At 42.3% G+C, this 22018-nt stretch overlaps 1 protein-coding gene across 1 annotated transcript in view; it reads left to right on the top strand.

Moving 5' to 3' along the window:
* LOC149459194 (apolipoprotein L6-like) overlaps nt 1–22018 on the top strand; it is a 72045-nt gene that overhangs the window by 39642 nt on the left and 10385 nt on the right. Inside the window, exons 4-5 of the mRNA XM_089681558.1 lie at nt 6690–6731; nt 12172–12228. Coding sequence (XP_089537684.1) covers nt 6690–6731; nt 12172–12228 — 99 coding nt within the window. The remainder of the gene's footprint in view (nt 1–6689; nt 6732–12171; nt 12229–22018) is intronic.

The raw sequence follows: 22018 nt of genomic DNA, 5'->3' as shown, positions 1-22018 counted from the left end.
ATTGAAACGTTCGCACAAGCCATTTGTTTGTGGCTGGTAAGGACTGGCCATGATGTGCGTCATCTGTATCTTCTGACAGAGAGGTTGCATCAGGTCTGACACAAACTGGGGCCCTTGATCGCTAATGAGCTCGGCCAGAAACCCCACTCTGGTGAAGATCCCCAGCAGAGCATCCGCAACCTTGTCCACCTGGAGGGAGGAGAGAGCCACAGCTTCGGGATACCGGGTGACATAGTCAACCACTGTCAGGATATAATATTTGCCTGAGCTGCTAGGGATGGCTAGAGGCCCCACGTTGTCTACTGCCACCCTCTTAAAAGGTTCGCTAATCACAGGCAAAGGTTGTAATGGGGCCCTGTGCACATCTCCTGCCTTGCCAACTCGCTGGCAAGTAACACAGGACCGACAGTAATCAGCTATGTCAGTGAGCATGGTAGGCCAGAAAAATTTGTGAACTAATCGGGCTCTGGTCTTACTGATCCCCAGGTGCCCTGCTAAAGGAATTTCATGAGCCACTTTCAGCAGCTGTCCCCTAAATGGATTAGGCACAACAAGCTATCTCCTTATGGGGCAGCACAGTGGCTAAATGGTTAGCACTTCCGCCTGGCAGTACTAGGGTCGTTGGCTCGAATCCCAGCCACGGCACCACCTGCCTGGAGTTTGCATGTTCTCCCTGTGCCTGCGTGGGTTTCCTCCGGGTACTCCAGTTTTCTCCCACACTCCAAAGACATGCTGGTAGATTAATTGGATCCTGTCTAAATTCGCCCTGTATGAATGTAAGTTAGGGACCTTAGATTGTACACCCCTTGAGGGTTAGGGACTGATGTGAATGTACAATATATATGTAAAGCACTGTGTAAATTGACAGCATTATATAAGTACCTGAAATAATAATAATAATCTCCTACCAATGTCAGCCCCACCCCCCCTCGGTGGGCAAGCCCTCCCTATACAGCCTTCTCTGTTCCCAGTAGACCTTTTGTTTGTCATTCTCTGCAGGGGGGCGATTAGCCAGACTTCTGAGCTGCTCTAGGGTCTGCTCTGTCTACAGTGCTGCTTCAAAGGTGGAACCACAAGTCCCAGCCAGCGGTCCTGTAGCAAACCATGACAGCTGCTGAGACTCAATGGAGCAGAGTCCACTGGGTCAGAAAAAGGGGAAGGGTCAGAGACATCCTCCTGCTGTTCTGAGACCAGAACCTGTGCCTCAGCTGCCCTTGCAGCACTGCGGGTGACCATTAATATTGGTAATGCATCATTAGTATCATCATCATTATTAATATTAATATCATCATCATTATCAACAGTTACGTTTGCGACATCAGTGACACAGGAGTTCATTACCTCCCCCTTCAAGCGGGTCTCCTCTCCTTCGATGGAGAATTCTGCAACCCCACTCCACTCCCAACCTCCTCCCTCTGTCCATCCATAGGTTGCCCAGATACAGTGGGGCAAAAAAGTATTTAGTCAGCCACCAATTGTGAAAGTTCTCCCACTTAAAAAGATGAGAGAGGCCTGTAATTGGTATCATAGGTAGACCTCAACTATGAGAGACAAAATGAGAAAAAAAATCCAGACAATCACATTGGCTGATTTGGAAAGAATTTATTTGCCAATTATGGTGGAAAATAAGTATTTGGTCACCTACAAACAAGCAAGATTTCTGGCTCTCACAGACCTGTACCTTCTTCTTTAAGAGGCTCCTCTGTCCTGCACTCATTACCTGTATCAATGGCACCTGTTTGAACTTATTATCAGTATAAAAGACACCTGTCCACAACCTCAAACAGTCACACTCCAAACTCCACTATGGTGAAGACCAAAGAGCTGTCAAAGGACACCAGAAACAAAATTGTAGACCTGCACCAGGCTGGGAAGACTGAATCTGCAATAGGCAAGCAGCTTGGTGTGAACAAATCAACTGTGGGAGCAATAATTAGAAAATGGAAGACATACAAGACCAATGATAATCTCCCTCGATCTGAGGCTCCATGCAAGATCTCACCCCGTGGGGTCAAAATGATCACAAGAACGGTAAGGAAAAATCCTAGGACCACACGGGGGGGACCTAGTGAATGACCTGCAGAGAGCTGAGACCAACGTAACAAAGGCTACCATCAGTAACACTACGCCGCCAGGGACTCAAATCCTGCAGTGCCAGACGTGTCCCCCTGCTTAAGCCAGTACATGTCCGGGCCCGTCTGAAGATTGCTAGAGAGCATTTAGATGATCCAGAAGAGAATTGGGAGAATGTCATAAGGTCAGATGAAACCAAAATAGAACTGTTTGGTAGAAACACAACTCGTCATGTTTGGAGGAGAGAAAATGCTGAGTTGCATCCAAAGAACACCATACCTACTGTGAAGCATGGGGGTGGCAACATCATGCTTTGGGGCTGTTTCTCCGCAAAGGGACCAGGACGACTGATCCATGTACAGGACAGAATGAATGGGGCCATGTATCGTGAGATTTTGAGTGCAAACCTCCTTCCATCAGCAAGGGCATCGAAGATGAAATGTGGCTGGGTCTTCCAACATGACAATGATCCCAAACATACCCCCCGGGCAACGAAGGAGTGGCTTCGTAAGAAGCATTTCAATGTCCTGGAGTGGCCTAGCCAGTCTCCAGATCTCAAACCCATAGAAAACTTTTGGAGGGAGTTGAAAGTCCGTGTTGCCCAGCGACAGCCCCAAAACATCACTGCTCTAGAGGAGATCTGCATGGAGGAATGGGCCAACATACCAGCAACAGTGTGTGCCAACCTTGTGAAGACTTACAGGAAACGTTTGACCTCTGTCATTGCCAACAAAGGATATATAACAAAGTATTGAGATGAACTTTTGATATTGAACAAATACTTATTTTCCATCATAATTTGCAAATACATTCTTTCCAAATCAGCCAATGTGATTTGTCTGGATTTTTTTTCTCATTTTGTCTCTCATAGTTGAGGTCTACCTATGATGCCAATTACAGGCCTCTCTTATCTTTTTAAGTGGGAGAACTTGCACAATTGGTGGCTGACTAAATACTTTTTTGCCCCACTGTATTACCCCAACATCTGCACACAGTACCTTGGTATGTCCAGAGAGTTCCAGGGGGGCATCCGGGGTGTCCTTATCAGTTGCGTAGTAGGAGATAAGGGTGCCCAGATCAGCACCCAATAGGACAGCTGTGGGGATTTCATCTGAGACTCCCACCTCCCTCATTCCCCTCCCTGCACCCCAATCGATGAACACATAGGCACGGTGTATGCAGGATTGGGTTCCCCCCACTCCGGTGAGGGTTAAGAACTTCTCTGGGATGATGTCCTTGTCTTCTATTACCTCTGGTCTGACTAAAATGACTTCCGCTCCAGTGTCACGGAAACCAGTTACGGTCCGTTTGCCAACTATGACTGGCTGTAGGTTGGTGCTGGTTCCCTGAGGTTTACCACTGACCAACAGCACAAAGGAAGAGTTGCGGGCCGGTTGGCCCGGTGATGTCATCTTCTTCTGCTCAGGACACTGCGTTCTGAGATGTCCGGTTTTCCCACAGGTGAAACATCTGTGGTTGTCAGCCAGGAATGGCTTGTCCCCAAGTGCTGCAGGTGTTGGGTGAGGGGGAGCTTGACTCACCGGCGTAGGAGGGGTTGCTATGGGTGATTTCCCTCCTTTCCAGCCATTTGGAGAAGCCTTGCAAGGATCAGACACCCACGTGTGGACATAGGTATCTGCCAGATCGGCTGCAGCTTTAGCAGATGCTGGTTCTCTTTCTAAGACAAAAAGTCTGACGTCTGCCGGGCAGATATGTAGGAGCTGATCTCGCATCATGAGATCCTCCAAAGACTCGTAGGAGTCAGCTTTCAGTCCTTTAGTCCACTGCCGGAATGTGGTGGGTAAGCGACTCGCCACATAGTGTAAGAGTCCCCAGGTCCCTTTTGCAAGGACCTAAATTGCTTGCAGTACACTTCCGGGGTCATCTGGTACTTCCGGCGATGGCTTCTTTTAGAGCATCATAATCATCGTCCTGCCCCTCTGGCAATTCGACAAACGCATCCAGGGCCTTGCCTCATAGCCCTGGTGTCAGGTACCGAGCCCATTGTGCTTGGGGCAGATGGTACTGACGGCAAGTTTTTTCAAATGACAGTAAATACATGTCAATGTCACTATCTTTTTTCATCTTTGGAAACTTGGCTGCTGTGCCCACAGCTAGAGAGGCATCCCTATGCTCTAGGGACCCGAGGTTCTGAGCCTGTCGCTGCTGATGGAGACTCATCATCTCCAGTTCGTGCCGACGATCAGCTTCCTTCTGTGTCGCCTCTCGGTCAGCTTGGCGTTCCGCTCTGTCCGCCGCTGCCTGGCGTTCCACAGCCTCTCTGTCAGCCTGGCATTCAAGGAACCACAGGTATGCCATAGGATCCTTGATGCGTTCCATGGCTTCCTGCATCTGAGGAGAGTCTCTGCTGGTTACAGGCACTCCGGTGCTGGCCCACTCAGGCTGTGGTGTGAAGATAACATGCTGTGGTACTCCAGTGTCAGTCTCTGTATGCCCATTCGGGATCGGAGGTAGCGGGAACCCCTTCATCGTCAAGTTCCCCCGAGTTCTGGTCTGCTTGGCTATCATGCTCCTGTAGGTCCCGAATCAAGTCTTAACGAGATTTGTGAGCGACGTCAATTCCTCGTGAGGTACATTCCGTACTCAAATCACTTTTGCTCACTTTCCTGTATTCTGCGTCACCAGGCATAATTGCAAGCAAAGATAGAATAGAAAGTAGAAAAAGGAAGGAGCTGTTGCTATGTCTCTCTCTCTCTCTCTCTCTCTCTCTATATATATATATATATAAAAAATATGCACTGCTACTTTCTAAGGACTGTTTACACAAAGGTTACAATCCTTCAGTGCAGAGCTAATTCCTAACAATGCACTGCAGCTCTAATGCAAACTATCGCACGTACGCTGCCAGCCAATATGTGACGATCGCGGTGTCAGACCCCAGCCCTTCTCACCAAACTCGTGACCGAAGGACTAGCCAGTCTAAAACCGCGCTGTCATGTACGTAACAATGCCATGCCCAGCTGTACCCTGCACAAAGATTTTCCAGCTAATGGACCACAACCTGTGTGCCGGCAGCTAGGGAGCGATTGTTATTGGGTTAGGTTAATTACGCAATTAACCCTTCACACTGCCACCACCTCCTTTTTGTACAGAGAAAGAGGAAACTCGGCAATATCAGCAATAACACTATGATGTTTGAATAATCGTCGGTATACCACTGTCACCGCAGGCAGGGATATACCGAAGTTTAAAACACACACACAATAGCACTCTTCAGAGGCAGGGGTGCTTAGTTTGCATTAAAGAGCTTTAGAAACAGTTCAACACTTTCAGAAAGTAAGATTTATTACTAAAAGGTCAAAAGGGTGCAATAAAAATATTTACAGAAAGAGATGTTGCCAATATATATAAATATACAGAGAACAATAGCACAGCAAAGAGATAACAGAAAGGAATTTAGATAGATAAAGTACTCGCCGTCAGCCTGAATTAAGTAGATCAGTTTTCAGAGCAAAAGGGCCATCTCCCAGAGTTGCTTCCAATGTTACAAGGGAGAATCTTCAACTTAGCTCAACTCAGCTTAACTTAACTTCAAGCACACAGCCTTTATCTAGGAACTCAGCAGGGTGTCTCCCTGAAACAGAGAACCAATTGCCACATTTGGGCGGTGTGGCAGGCGGAGACCCAAGCTACGACCAAAAATCCCTCGTAGCTTATATTATGGTTCATAACCTACCCTGGATACATATAACATTCTATCCACGAGTAGATTAATATGTAGAATCTTCTGCTGAACGTCTACATATGAAATATGAGATACCTGCTTGGATGGTTAAGGAGATATCATTTTCTGCTCTCCTGTATATGTCAGCTATGGGGTGTAATATACCAGGCGACTTGTCTTAAAGTGAGCCATCTGAATATGTGCTCCATGTTTATGTAATTATGTCCTATTTGAAGATATAAAATTATATGGAAAAGTGAGTCTTTAAATGTAAGTCTGTTTTTACGACTACCTGGAATGTCTGTGAACTCATCGAAGGACTTGGTTTATGGTTTTATGATATCCCAGATTGCGAAGCTAACAGGCATCTAGGCACCAGCACGGCTGCGTGCTTATAGCCATGGAGCTCTCCCACTGGGGCCTGTTGCCTTTTGAACTCTGCATCAAACAGACCACATGTCACTCAACAGAGAGGGAGGGGGGATGAGGAAAACTGATTTGGGAGTAGAAAAAGATAGAAGATGGAGGCCTTTGCCAAAATGGAGGTTCACATCCATCTCTGGGTGCATGATTGCTACACTGATCACTTGCACCCTCCCAAGAAAAAAAAAAATCCTCTCTAGCAATACACACCAAACTGATCAAGTGGTCATTTCAACAAGAGCAGGGGCAGAAAAGAAAGCATCAAACAGCCTTTTTACACAATGTGGAGAATTAACCCCTTAGATTCCACAGTAAGTATAACAAGCATGCTTTACTGCATATACAGACTGATTTTACTGTTGTGGGTTTAGTAATACTTTAACATCTCTGCAGAATTGTAATTGAACATGTTCAATAAAAAATATTATGGAAAAAAATGCTTATTTTAGTCAGCTAAATTTGAAGCATTGCATGTGTATTTAGTTTTTCACCTGTTTTGTTCTTACAGGAAGATGACTTAGAGGCAGATATGGGACAGCTGCTGATTACGGTAAAATATACAGTGCAAAAATCATAAAACACACGTTAAAATTCCTATTAACAAATGCTAAGGCTCTGTACAGAGAGGAATTTTGTTAACCTTAAGTTAAGAAGATCATTGCCTTTAGCAAGTAACCACCATTAGGGAGCATATACTAAGTATTTAGAAAGCAACTGCTCAGTCCAACTGTTTTCAATAGCATCTTATTGACCGCGGAATTCTGCTAAATATTTGATAAAGCTATGGCTAACATTTCTGTATCTAGTGATCACAGACTGGAATGAAAGGGAGCTTAGGGGGCATCATGAAAATGTCCTTTTTAAAAAGAATGTACATCTTTGATCATATTTTCTTTCTTTGTTTTATGTTTGAGGTTAAAAAATAAAATTGCTGATTTGTTAGCCAGCTAAATGTAAAGCATTTCATGTGAATTTTGCATACTTTAGCTTTTCACCTGCTTGGTTTTTACAAATGGATGACTTACAGGCAGATGTGGAACAGTTGATAGATCTGGTAATCTAAATTAAACTCTGTGAAAATCATACAACATATGTTACAACACGTTAACAACATTAAGTCCCCGGTCACACTGGATGTGAATTGGCATGCAAGTTGCATGCCATGTGACGTGCAAATCGTGTGCCAAGTCGCACCCTATAGTCCGCAATTACAGCAGTCATATGGGTGCAGTTCTGACTTGGTCGGAGCCGCACCGATTTCTAAAGTAGTACATGCTCTACTTTTGGTGCGATTTGCATAGACATCTGTGTCAGATGTCTTGTAAATCGCACCTGAAATTGGCATGTCATCTAACTTTGAAATCGTGCGACTTCACTGTAAGTCGCACAATTTCAAAATTGGGTTTGGTGTCACCATTAGACTGTGTACAGACAAGAATTTTTTTAACCTTAACTTTTGATTGAAAATCGGCAAATTGGTAAAAAGAAAAAAGCAGCTGTGACATCCCTCATAAAACCCCTCCCACTCCCAGGTACCCTCAGTATTTTGCTAAAGTCCATAGGTGATGGACCTCTTCTTTCTACTGAGTGAAGCTTACCTTCTTATAAGAAGGTTTCTTTCTTTGGATCCTTTTTCATGGTGATTCTTTTTTAACAACACAGCTGCACTATAGTCACTGCTGCTTTTTATGCAGTTTACAGTACAAATTGGTTGACTCCTCTACAGAGCCCTGGGGGACCATACCTGGCCTCTGACACAAGGAAGATGCAGGGCTGGCTTGTAATGTGTCTAGTTCTGGACCTTGCTGTGGATGATCCTTATGGCACAAAGTATGGAGTTAGTCGCAAGATGCCCTACAGGTCCATAGCCATGGACTGCCTGGTGCAAAGCCCAAACTCTGAAGACCACTGACTTGGTATGCCTATTGTGGTGAAGCCAGGAAGGGGTAAATCTTTCTTATTCCTGTAACTAATTGGTGAGTACAGGGTGGAAACATTCATCCCAGGGTGCCCCTCATTGTGTTTTTCCCCTTGGGAATTTATCGCTGCTGTTCCTCTGTGGAGTGCAGAGTGTCCAGGATGGCAAGGGTTAACTTTTTGGCACCAATGTCCAGCAATGGGAACTTGTAATACTGGGGGTGCTAGCATGGTAATGTTATGCCAGAACTGTTCAACCAACTGGCTCATTAGCTAAGACTTTAGCTCATTGGAGGGATGTACAGTAAGTACCCTTTAGAAAGCTTTTTCGGCATCTATCGACAGGATTAACACCAACATATTTTGCTCAAAGTATCCTGAGAAAAACTTTCACAACTTGACACTTTGTGTGGTAGATGCCTTAACAAAACCTTATGGCCCCTCTGGAGGATAAACACAGGTTCAAAAACCCAATAAGAGGTTAGAAGCGCTCTTTAAAGCTTTCTTCTCTCTGGTGGATTCTGCCATGCAGCCTGTGGTTGTCCACATGGCAGTGTGCCAGGCCACTGCGGTCTGCACCAAATGTATGGCCTGTGACTCTGGCTCCATCCTTATGAACATTTTAACTATAGCCTTCTGCTATTGTGGGAATGCTTTGGAAGATACCTTTGCCCAATTTCATTCCAGACCATTGCAACTCAATGTTATGGCAGCATGGGACAAGCAGACTCAGTCCTTAGACCTCTCCATGTGTCTGACCCCCAGGGCCAGGATATCCTTGGCAAGGTGTAATTCCAACCCAGCATTAGAGCTAGGGAAGCCCTTTCCTCTTCAGTTATGAAAAATTCTCTTGGCAGATGCCAGACTGTTAGATACAGTATTGGAAGCTCTCTTGGTGTGGGGGATGCAGTTGCGGAAGAAGCTACACTTTCCCTTCAATATCATTGAGCTCAGAATGTTTTAGTTGTCCATTCAACACAAGTCTTTCCTATGAGAACACCCAACAAAATCCTCCTAGTATTCAACAACAAACTGGACAAGTTTGCTATCAGGTTCAGGATCAAGATGGAGAACATTCCTGTGATTCTCATCGCATTGAATTGACCCAGGAGGACCTGGCACTCAGATGGCACTCGGACATGCTCAGACATCTGACAGATGCTCCATCAGCCTTCTGGATCTTCTGTTCTAGAAGCCAGTGTTTCATCCTGCTTCTCAGTCATTGGCTGTAATGGGATTGCTGTTGTAGTCACATTCCTGAGGGACGGGGGCTTTTCGGATTCTGTCATCCCTAACCTCTTTAAAGCGGAACTTCACTCTTTCAATCAAAGTTGACTATTTTTAATCCGTACGCTGCTAGAATTAGTAAATAGATAGGAAAAGTATAGCGGATTTACTTTTTATTAAGCTTTTTTTTTACATTTCTTCTGGTGCTTCCTGGTTTCCATGCCTAGACAAATGATGTCATACATCCCAGGAGTTTGCAGGAGGATAGGAGGGGTTTTCTCAGCTATGCACACCCTCCTGCTTTCATGCCTGAGCTAAGGGTAGATGGATTCCAGGAGCCTGTAACATCTGCCCTCAATCAAGATGGCCATAGTCAGAAATGCTAGTGGGTGTTTTTCAAAGTGATCTCTTAGCAAAATAAACAATGCAGACATGGATGGATGGGTGAGTTTGGTTTGAATTTTAAAAATGAATTGAATTGTGTTTTTGGTTTGTGGGGTTGGTTTGTGTTTTTTGGAGTTGCAGTGTAGTTTTGCTTTAAGGCTAAGTAGTTGACCTCTTGCAAAGTCTACTATTGCACCTTGAAGACCTATTTTGTTTGGTGCAAGGCAGAGAAGTTTCATCATAGAAAATGCTCTGTATTCTGTGCTTCCTCTAGTCTGGCCTGGACATACAATACATCAAGCCTGGAGTGCCATCAATGAACAAATCTTGGCCTTGACCATTTTTTATAGAGACATCTGGCCTCTCGCTCTCTAGTTTAGGGCACAGTTCACATCTCTCTTTCTGTCCTGTCCCCTGTGTCCTCTTGGAACCTCCATCTGTATCCTGTATGGTGCCCTTCTTGGTGTTGCACAAGGACAAAGTTGTCTTGAGGCCCAGGGTCTTCTTCCCCAAACTAGTCTCTGCTTTCAACCCTTACCAGAATATTATCCTTCCTTCCTTATGTCGTGCTTCGAAGCATCCTAAGGAAATTTTCTAACTGTCTGGACATTGAATGTATTGTGAAAGTTTACCTAGTGTTTCCTGTGGAAATCAGATTCTCTCTTTGTGCTTGTTTTATAATTTACTTTATTTATAGGCTTAAGTCATAATACAAGTACATAGAATGATCAATGTCACACTCGAAGAAGGCAGACTTACAACGTTGCCAAACGCAAGTGATCAGGAGAATGACAGTTTGGCAATTCACAAATAAGAGAAATTATATCAACAGAGAAAATAACTCAGCATGTCAGAAACAACAGTTTAGGCATGAGAGACATAAGTGAAGATATATTTGTCAAAAAGAGCAATTACATGTGGCAAGTGCCTCGGCACCCGATGGTTCCATCAATGTGCGAGGTGGTGTGATTAGAGGCCTTGTTACACAGTAAAAGAGCACTCGCAGCTTGACACCTGAGGTTAGGATAGGGGAGGAAAGAAGAGGGAAGGGGGGGGGGAGGAATGGGAAAATGAAGAATGTGGAGGAGAGGGGGTATAGAGACAGGGAGTGCACCCGGGGAGGAAAACAGGGGGAAAGAAAAATCCTGGATTTACACAGGTTGCATGAGCGTGTTCATGTAAGTATCTGTACAGACAAGGTTAATGCAAGAGAGACCTTGTGTGCTGCCAATCCCTAAAAGTAACACCCGGAGTGGCAGCAAACACCAATCGTATTCCCACAACAAGACAAATATGAGATAAAGTAAATGTGCTGCGCTACTCCTTGCTAATATAAAACAACTTAACAAAAATAAAGATAAATAAAAATTAAAAAAAACACTTGTTGTTTTATATCTGCAAGGAGTAGCGCAGCACATTCACTTTTATATTATATTAATACAGACAAGGTGCTGCCATGGCATCCAAGTAGACCTTAAAACCTCTGATATTGTGTAGGAAAGCTGTAAAGTCTTCCATGTACATAATCTAATTTCTCTTGCTCCTTCTCATGTTTTCTGAAGGCTCATGCAGAGGTCTCCCTGCATCTCACTCCATCATTGCTAGGTGGATTAGACAGATTATTATCAAAGCTCAGTTCACATGTTTGTTAAGTTCTCCTTGGTGGATATTCAGGCTTCTTCTGATTCCAGTTTTGAACATTAGGTGCTATAGACTGCTTTTTGAAGTTTTGGAACCTTCATGAACCACATGATTGTTATGTGGGCCTGTTGGGTTTGTTGCTATGTCACCCGCCCCTCAGTTTGAATGCTTTTTGATATCCCAGTTGAAATTATTTAAAAAAGCCTGAGTTAAGATCTGTAACTGGGATTTTTGATTTACAAGTAAAATCTTTTACCTGGAATATAGTAAGGACACAAGACCCTCTCCTCTGTTTTTATTATCTCCCTTTTGATTACTACAAAACTGATGGTAGGTTGGAGTGGTGGAGAGGGTTATATGTGGATGTCCCAGCAGGTTTTTTATATACTGTATGGTAGCTGTACCGCATATAGCCAAGTTGTAAGGATTTAAAAAAGCCTGTGTCCTTTGTTGTACTTAAGAAAACACATTTTACTGGTAAGTTACAAATGCCATTAAGTATTTAGACTCAATCAGGAGAAGCATTTACTAAATATTTAGAAAACATCTGCAGAGCTCAGTCTATCCATCTCTAAGAGCATCTAAATGACTGCAGAATTCTGCTAAATACTTGTTAAAGCCACAGTTAGTTTTTATGTATTTAGCTCTCCCAGACTGGAACCAAAGGAAGCTTAGGGGGCTTCAAGAAAGTTTCTCAATTTATTTTAAAAATTGTTTATAATGTTCAGTGTAAACATAATGAATATTGTTTGCTAAATATGAATTATTTTATTTTTATATTTCATATTTACCTTAGTTTTTCACCTTCTTTGTTCTTACAGGAAGATGACATACCGACAGACGGCATACAAGAAAATATGGAACAGTTGCTAAAAAAGGTAATCTATAGAATACACTGTAAAAACAACTGTTAGAGATTCTGTAAATAGCACTACAGAACAGAAAGTGTGCAGTCCACATGTGTTTATCTGCTACGTCTCTGCAAATAGGAAACAGGAATTTTATTCAGGAATAAGACATAGATGCAGCTACAAACATATAAACACTGCTATCTACTGGTTGACGAATATACAGTGCTGTGAAAAAGTATTTGCCCCCTTCCATATTTTTGTAGTGCGTTTTTGTCATACTTAAATGATTCAGGTCATCAAACTAATTTTAATATTACATAAAGTTAACCCGAGCAAATACAAAATGCATTTTTTAAATGCTGATTTAATTTATCAAAGGAATAAAGCTGTCTTGACCTTCCTCGCCCAGTGTGGAAAAGGTAATTCCCCCCTCTGGCTAAATCATGAATGAACTATAATTAACACATTTTTGGAAAGCAGAGCTAAATTTCACTTGACACACCCAGGCCTGATTACTGCCAGACCTGCTGAATCAAAAAATTACTTAAAAAGAAGCTGTCTGACAAACTGAAGCACGCTGGAAGATCAAAAAGCAGCACATAATGCCGCAATCTAAAGAAATTCAAGAACAGATGAGAAACAAAGTTATTGACTTGTGTCAGTCTAGAAAGGGTTACAAAGCCATTTGTAAGGCTTTGGGATTCCAGCGAACCATGGTGAGAGCCATTACCTGAAAATAGAGAAAACCTGGAACAGTGGTGAACCTTCCCAGGAGTGGCTGGCCTACCAGAACTACTCCAAGAGCACAACGACAGCTCATCCAGGAGGCCAAAATAACCCAGAGCAACATTTACACAACTGCAGGCCTTACTTGCTTCAGTTGAGGTCAGTGTTCATGATTCAACAATAAGAAAGAGACTGGGCAAAAATGTAAAGAAAAAGGGGGTGCTGTTGCGCTTAGAAAAAAAAAAATATAAAAAAAAATATAAAAAATATATAATACCTATACAGCAGCAGTCCTAATTGTGAACTCTTATACACAAAATCTTAAATATATCAAATAGACCATGCTTAGGTCATACAATCAACTAAGTAACAGTGTACAAATTAAAGTGATAACGATAGACAAAAACAAATAAAATATTGGTATTCAGCCCCAACATGTGAATTTTAAGTGCAATGGTGCTGTATTCTTAACGGTGAACCTCCGTACTGAGGTGACAAGTGCTTCACTGTGCTCACACTGGTGCCCCATATGGATGTAAACTCCCCGTCATCCCATTACCACCTATCTCTAGGTTAGTCAAATGCGCTTTTGGGACTATCCCAGTATGCAATATGGTATTGTTGGCCGATATTCCTTCACACTCTTAACCGTTGTTGCTGGTGGTAACTGGTAACCCTCCACTAGGGCTGCATCAATAATAGAAAGCTCCTCTCCTCCACAGGCAGTAATTAATATTTTCAGCATAAATTAAAACAAAACCAGACATCCCATAGTGTAAAACCGTAAAAGCTTTAATAATGGGGTCAAACAATAAAAATGTCACTCAAAAAAAGTGCCTTTCCTGGCACTAGTTGTATTCAACCTTGTTAATATGAATGGAAGTTAAAATGGCCGCCGCGTTCCAACCGGCAGAAGTAACGTCAGCGGAAGTTGCGTCATAAGCCCTCAACGCGTTTCAACCAATAGATCGTCTTCAGGAAGTGCAAAATCTGCCATTTTGAAGATGGTATTTATACCCTTCTGTTACCAATCAATTGCTCAATCATACTGCAGCTGTGGCACTCGTTTTAAACCAATAACTGCAACATTGTTGAATACAATTAGTGCCCAAATGGAATATGTTCAAGTTATAATATTAATGCTAATTACACATATGCAAAATCTATTTGAAAAGTTGGCACATAGTGGTGTTCTTAAAGGGGAAGGTTCTCTAATGCATGTTTATACACTGTGATAGGTAGGGGGAAGTGTGACAGGAGGGGGGCAGTATGAGAGGGAGCAGTGTGACAGGAGGGGGCAGTATGAGAAGGGCAATGTGACAGTAGGGGGGCAGTATAAGGGTAGGACACCTGGACACACTATAATGACTATTTGATTCAGGAATGCTCTGCTGTGGCATGTGCAGGATACGATGTGGCAGGGGCCTGGGGGCAGGGAGCATTTCTCCTAACTTACCCAGCAGCAGGAGCAGCCTCGAGGCAAGAAGCGGGAGTCGGAGTAAGGGGGCGGAGCTGGGAGATGGAGCTGGCAGTAAGAGCTGTCTGCTTGTCCCTTGTCAACATCACATTGCATCTTGGCTCATGCCTGTCAGAAACAGCGAGCACCAGGCTGGATAAGAGGAGCACTGGGGCTGCACTTAGAAGATCTGGTCTTCTCCAATTTTTTTCTCCTGGCTTCTGAAGGACTGCAGCTGCTGCAGAGGCCAAGAGAAACACTGAGAGGATCGCTTCTTCTACATGCTGCCCCGCCACCCATCTTATGCAGATGTAGACAAGTCTGATAGGGGAGCCTCACAAGCCCCTGCAGCATGGGGCTGGGTCGCAAATGGGTCTCTTGCGACCCCTAAAGTTACACCACTGGGCTGTAGGATATTGGTAGAGAGATGAGATCCAAGTAAGCATGTGTGGTCGCAGACCAATATGAGTGCATAGTGTAAGCAGGAAGCCCCAGGCTACCCTGTTGAAGGCCTTCTCTGAGTCTGTAGAAAGGAGCAGACCCTTGACTGAACCTCTGCGTAAGGAGTATATCACATTAAGGATTTGGTAACATTGTGCCTCTCTACCCGGCATGAAGCCCACCTGTTCCAGACCAATAAGTTGTGATAGGTAATTGTGTAATCTATTCGCCAAAACGTTCTCTAGAAGTTTTAGATTCAGGTTTAATAATGAAATAGGTCTATAGCTTTCACAGTTAGCAGGAATCTTGCCTGGTTTAAGAAGCACAGAACTATGAGCCATTAAAAAGTATTAGGGATCAAAAGTGGATCTTTAAGAGAGCTTAATGTATGGAGCAGGAGATCTGTAATTAATGGGGCAAATGTTTTATATTAATGGGCTGACAAGCCATCTGGGCCTGAGCTCCTGCCTGGTTTCAATGTTTTAATTGCCAATAATAACTCCTCAGTTGTAATGGGTTCTTCCAGGTCCCTTGACTCCTTTTCACTCAAGGTAGGCATGCCACTCTGAATGAGATATTCCTGTATAATTAATCCCTTCTACAGTGGGAGGTTTATGTGATGGTGGGAAATGATATAGTTTGGAATAATAATTATGAAATTCTACCGCAGTCTGATCTGGCGCATATGTTATCTTATTGCCGGAAGTATTCTTTATGGGAATATGGCTGCTGGCTCTGATCTCTTTCAAAGCTCTGGCAAGAAACTTGCCGCTTTCATTTTCATTGTAATAAAATAACCCTTTTTTAAAAAATAAAATACATTTAGCCTTATGGTCTAATAGAGTTTGTAATTCCCTGTGTGCTTCTAACAGCTTGCGTGTGGATTGAACTGCTAATGAATGTTTATTTTGATTTAGCTTTCTCTGAAGCCGTATTGATTTGAGAGCAAAGGTTAATCCCTTCCCCTCTCACAACACATTTATGGGCCTCTCATACCGTTAGAGGTGAGATATCTTCCAGTTTTCATGGAAGTAAGAACTGATTGTTTTCCAAATGTGCATCATGTTCAAGGAACCCATTAGTAACAACGAATTTAATCACCAGTTGCATGATTTGGTAGAGATGATTGGCAGTTGCAATAAGACAGATGTTGGGGTGTGATCAGGAGTCTGGATTTCTGTTAGCCTCCACCAATGATGGCAAATCTCTTTGAGATATAAAAATATGGGATAGTATTTATTATGTGCAGTGGAAAAGTAAGTGAAATCTCGCCCAGTTGGATTTACAAGGTCTACCAAGGTCAAAGATCCCAATAAAAACTAAATTTTTTAAAGAATTTTGAATGCAATGGTTGATTTGCCCTTGGAAGTATCCTGGAGCAGATCTATAGGGATATTAAAACCACTTCCCAGGATCTAGTGCTTAGAGGCAAACCATGTAAGTTTGTCCATTACCTTACACCAAACAGAAATATGAGCAGTGTTAGAAAAATATACATTTGCTAATGTTATCGGGATATCTTTATATTTCCCTTTAAGAAAAAGAAACCTGCCTTCTGGGTCTGCTAGCTGTGGAATAAGTTAAAAATCTCCCCCCACCAAAATGGAGACACCTCTTGTTTTTGAGGAAAGGTTGGTAGCATGATAAACCCATGGAAAATAATTATTTGTCAGTTTGGGTATTGAATGGGTCACAAAATGTGTTTCCTGAAGAAAAACAAACAAGGGTTTCTCTTTCTTAAGTTCACATAGTAATTGTACCCTCTTTTCAGGTATATTTAATCCCTTAACGTTATGGGATATTAAGGTAGATGTTTACTATATGAACTTTATTTATGACTTATGCACACACAGTTGATATATGGAGTTTTAAAAAGTTGTATATAGGGAGCTCCACATGTTTATTACTAATTATTTATCTGTTATGTGCAGGAACGCATTTTGATGTTAGCAGCACCCTAGATATGTGTTTACTAATTGTTTGATATATTTTGTTTCATTTTAGGGTTTTTTTTTTGTGATTTTGATGAGTTTTATAGGTATAGGTAATTATTATTTTGTAGAACACACAGTAGGTAGCACGGAAGTTTCACTAATATAAATAGAAGAACATCACCACAATCCCACAGCTCTATCAAAATTCCAATCAAACTAATATCTCCTATAATTTCAATAAAGCAACCATCAGGGGTATAAGCCTGCACTACTCAAGGGAGAACAGTGCGGTGCGTGATGTGAGGAGATAAGGCAGTAATAGCTAAAGCAGACCTCTTGGACCCCCCACATAGCCCACAACGCATCCTCCTTTGTGGTAAACAGTATAAAACCTGATCCCTATAGGGAGGATATTATATCTGATATACTGTAGTAATTCAAAACCTTTCCACAAGTGAAAACTCTTATATCATTATGGCAAATTACAGAGAGCACAGTCAGTGTATGTTACACAGTGGGGTCTCACCCCTCCACTGGAACAAATCCAGGAATAGGGTGGCCACCATCTGGGATGCATTTTTCATGCATTTGTTCTGTTTTTTTTTTTTAACTGAACAGCTGATCAAAAATTGATCAGTGTGAAAGGACCATTAAAGTGTATTTCAACTTTACAGTCAAATTTGAGAAAACTCCACTATATGCTTGTGTTTCCATTCACACAGCATACCATTTTTTTTTAAATATATACAGTATATATATATATATATATATATATATATATATATATATATATATTTATATATTTTTTTTAACTTTTATAAGTTTCTCAGATGAAGGCCTCATAGCTGACTGAGGATTTTTGAACAATGTTTGAGTGGGTCTGTCTGCAGCAGACAGACTTGTTAGTTCTCAATGAAACACAAATGCAGTAAACTGAACTCATAGTCCATTGACACTTTCTCCAGCTTTCTAACTGAAAGTCAGTACCTTCGTTCAGACAGAAAGCTTAAGTAAGGAAGGGCCTGCAGGAGCCTGGCACTGCACCTGCCATCCACTGATGACAATGCTTAGCAGGCTCATTTGCAAAAAAAAACAAAACAAAAAGCAAATGCACATTTTTTTATGAAGTAGATGTGTGCAGTTTCTTTTTTTTTTGGAAAACGAGGACTTTTTTTTAGGAGATCTAGGGTCATACAATAAAATTTTTTGTTAACATCAACATTATAATAGCAATGAAAACAATAGTTATATTTTACAATTCAATAAAAGCTTACTTGAAAAATCTCAATTTATTGTTGTAATTTCTGATTGTCTGCTGGTCATCTCTTTCCACAATTTCCTGGATACCCTGCATGCTCTGCAGCTTCTCCTCTGCTGTTTACTTTCAATTTCTAAGAATTGCATATCCCATGATACCTTGCTACCTGCGCGGAGTGATTCCCGTACTGACTCCACCTCCTGAAACTCCTTCTCTCAGCAACTCTGTAGTTCAGCGACACTATCCAGATTAAATTTGTATTTTTTTTTCACACAAATAGAGCTTTGTTTTGTTGGTATTTAATCACCATTGGGTTTTTCAATATTTGTTATATAAATGAAAAAAAAAACATTTTGAAAAAAAAAGCAATATTTTCTTGTTTCTGTTATAAAACATCCAATAAAAAAAAAATCTTCATAAATTTAGGCCAAAATTTAATCTGCGACATGTCTTTGGTATCAAAAAAATCCTAATAAATGTATATTAATTGGTTTATTTGAAAGCTATAGCGTCTACAGACTATGCTATAGCTATTTGAAAATTGATCAGTCCTGATGTACTGACAGCTGATCTAATTTCTTAAGGCCTTAACCACCTCCCACCTGACCAATGTACATAAACGGCCAGGTGGGAGCTTCCCTGTTCTGATTGGACGTTCCTGTATGTCCCTCAGAACACGTGCCTGTGCGCAGTCCTGAGGCCGCACTGCAGCATGATTCTGTGATGGCTGTGTCCCTCGGACACAGTCCATATCGAACTGGGATATGGGCTCTCTGATTGGCCCTCCTGATCACGTGATGGCTGTGTCCAATTACAGCCATCTCAGAATCTCAACAGAGACGAGTATCTGCAGTTTTTTTCCTCACTGAAGCTCTGTGAAAGCTCAGTGAGGGGAGGGGGGATGCTGCAGACTGTGACAGTTGATCTATGTAGCTGATGATTTTATTAATCAGTTACACAGATCTGCAGGCATCCCACACCAGTGCACCATTTGTTCCTGTCCACAGCCCACATGTCAACATCTGTCACAGTGTCCCACAAACATCTGTCACAGTGCACAAATAATAATAAAAAATATTTAAAGTACCCCCATCCCCCCTTGCTCATGTGCAAAGACGAACGCACACATTGGTCTCATACACATACATAAACAGCGATTGCACCACACATGTGAGGTATCGCCACAATCATCAGAGTAACAGCAATAATTATAGCACCTCACCTCTTCTGTAACTCTAAACTGGTAACCTGTAAAGGCTTATAAAGCGTCGCCTATGGAGATTTTTAAATTTGTGCACACTTATGGAATGGTGCCAAACTACAGTATTTAAAGTGTGACATGTTTGGTATCTATTTACTCAGTGCAATGCCATATTTTCTATTTTACCACAAATGTGGGTATTATTAGTAGTATTGTGTTCACGTGCATCAAAATTCTTTAACTGCTTCCAACCTGGCCACTGCACATAAACGGCCAGTTGGGATCTTGACCTTTCTGAGTGGATGTTCCTGAACGTCCCTCAGAACGTGACCACACAACTGCGTGCTCTCGGTGTGCCTGTGTCCACTGGACAGTGCAAAGGGCTCTCTGATTGGACATTCTGATCACATGATGACATCATGTGATGTCCACAAAGACACCAGTCTGTTGACCAGCTCTGCGTCTCCTCACCAGAGCCCGCTAGTGAGGAGAAGCAGAGCCGATCTGTGTAAAACACAGACATCACCCCATAGTGTCCCCATACAGCTGTCAGTGCACCATTGATCCACATCTGTCACACAGTGCCAGTGATCAACATCTGTCACACAATGCCAGTGATCAACATCTGTACAAGTGATCCACATATGTTATGGTGTACCAGTTTAAACTCTACATCTGTACCAGTGATCCACATTTGTCACGGCATACCAGCGTAAAGGCCACATCTGTGCCAGTTATCCACATCTGCCACGCCCTACCAGTGTCAAATCCGCATCTGTCAGTTTACCAGTGCTCAGTATCTGTCACTCAGTACTAGTGTAAAATCCACATCAGTACCAGTGAATAACATCCGTCACAGTGTACCAGAGTAAAATCCACACCTGTACCATTGTTCAATATCTGTCACAGAGCATCAGTGTAAAATCCACATCTGTGCCAGTGATCAATATCTGTCACGGCGTACCAGCGTAAAATTCACATTTGTACCAGTGATCCACATCTGTCATGCCCTACCAGTGTCAAATCCACATCTGTCAGTTTACCAGTGCTCAGTATCTGTCACTCAGTACTAGTGTAAAATCCACATCAGTACCAGTGAATAACATCTGTCACAGTGTAAAATCAGTAAACATCTGTCACAGTAAAATCCACACCTGTACCATTGTTCAATATCTGTCACAGAGTATCAGTGTGAAATCCACATCTGTACCAGTGATACACATCTATACCAGTGAACATAAAAATCAACATAAAAAATATAAGCAGTGTAGCATAAACATGTCTAAAAAATTATACACCAGCGATGAGGCTTTCCAAGATACTGAGTATGACGGATGGGAGTATCGGGGAACTCTCTCTGTAAGACTCAGATTCCGAGTATGAGCCATTCGAAAGCAGTGGGTCAGCAATGGATTCTGAAGAGGAGAGAGTCCAAACAAAGAGGTTCAGGAGATCTGAGGAGGAGCAGGCATTCACCAGTAGTGTAGTGGCGAGTACAAGCAGCACAGCACTCCCAGAAGATAGCAGCAGAATGTATTTTGGGGTGTAATTTTTTGGTATGCCCATGTTTTGTGTTAGAAATATCTTATAACTGGACAACTTTGTGTAAAAAAAAAAAAAAAAATTTAATTTTCTTTCCACGTTTTGTGAAAACTTGTGTAAAAAAAATGACATGTTCAAAAGACTCATTATGCCTCATATAATATACATTGGGGTGTTTGCCTTCCAAAATGGGGTCATTTTGTGGGTAATTCCATTGTCTTGGTTCTTCAGGGCCTTCAAAAATGTGATAGGTACTCAGGAAATGAGATGTGTAATGTATGCCTCTTGAACGCCTGTAGGTCCTACTTGGATGTTGGGCCTCTGTATGTGGCCAGGCTGTGGAAACATCTTACACATGTGTGTTATCCCCATACTCAGGAGGAGCAGCAGAATGTTCTTTGGGGTGAAGCTGCAAGTATGCATATGCCGTGTGAGAGGAATAACCTGTTAATATAACAGTTGTGTGAAAAAAAAATTATATTTATTTTCTTCATTTTCCAAAGAATTGTGGGGAAAAAAGTACAGGTTGAAAAAAACCTCACCATGCATCTTACTAAATACCTTGGAATGTCTACTTTCCAAAAAGGGGTCATTTGGGGGGTGTTTGTACTGTCCTGGCTTGTTAGGCTGGCCATACATTATACAATTATCTGCAGATTTTCTGCCCAATTTCCTTTAGATTTACCTTCAACTATGTAGTGCAAGGGCCTGCCTAATTGGATACAACTGAAAGTGTTGTTTAGGTTTGTCCTCCTATTAAATGGTTTTTGGTAAATCTAAACCAAAAATCTGCAGATAATTGTATAATGTATGGCCAGCCTTAGTGTCTCAAAGAATGAGATACACCATCAGTACATCAGGTTTGATCAGGTGTGATCAATATTCAGTGATTGGTACCATAGCTTGTAGACTCTAAGGGTTCGTTCACACTTGACTTTATTTCTAACGCTTGCCAAACGCCCCTATAGCATTTGACAGGCGTTACACAGGTGTTTGGGAAGCGTTTTTAACGCTCCTCTAACGCTCCTCAAATGCTCCCACAACGCCCTATGCGCGGTTTTGAGGCGGTTGATAGGCGTTTGCCAAGTGTTAAAACTGCACCACAAAATCCTATAATGAAGTTAAATGGTATTAGCACTCCGCAACCGTCTCGCAACTATAGACTTGAATAGGAGGCTTCAACTCCTCCTGACTCGACACGAGGTGTCAGTTTTGCCGCAACGCTAATGCTTCCATGTGAACAGCATTGTATGCTGCCA

This window comes from Staurois parvus, unplaced genomic scaffold, assembly GCF_062004578.1.
Source record: "Staurois parvus isolate SC_StPar_1 unplaced genomic scaffold, SC_StPar_1.0 ptg000270l, whole genome shotgun sequence".
NCBI lineage: Eukaryota > Metazoa > Chordata > Amphibia > Anura > Ranidae > Staurois > Staurois parvus.
This window is presented reverse-complemented; position numbering and strand designations above follow the sequence as displayed.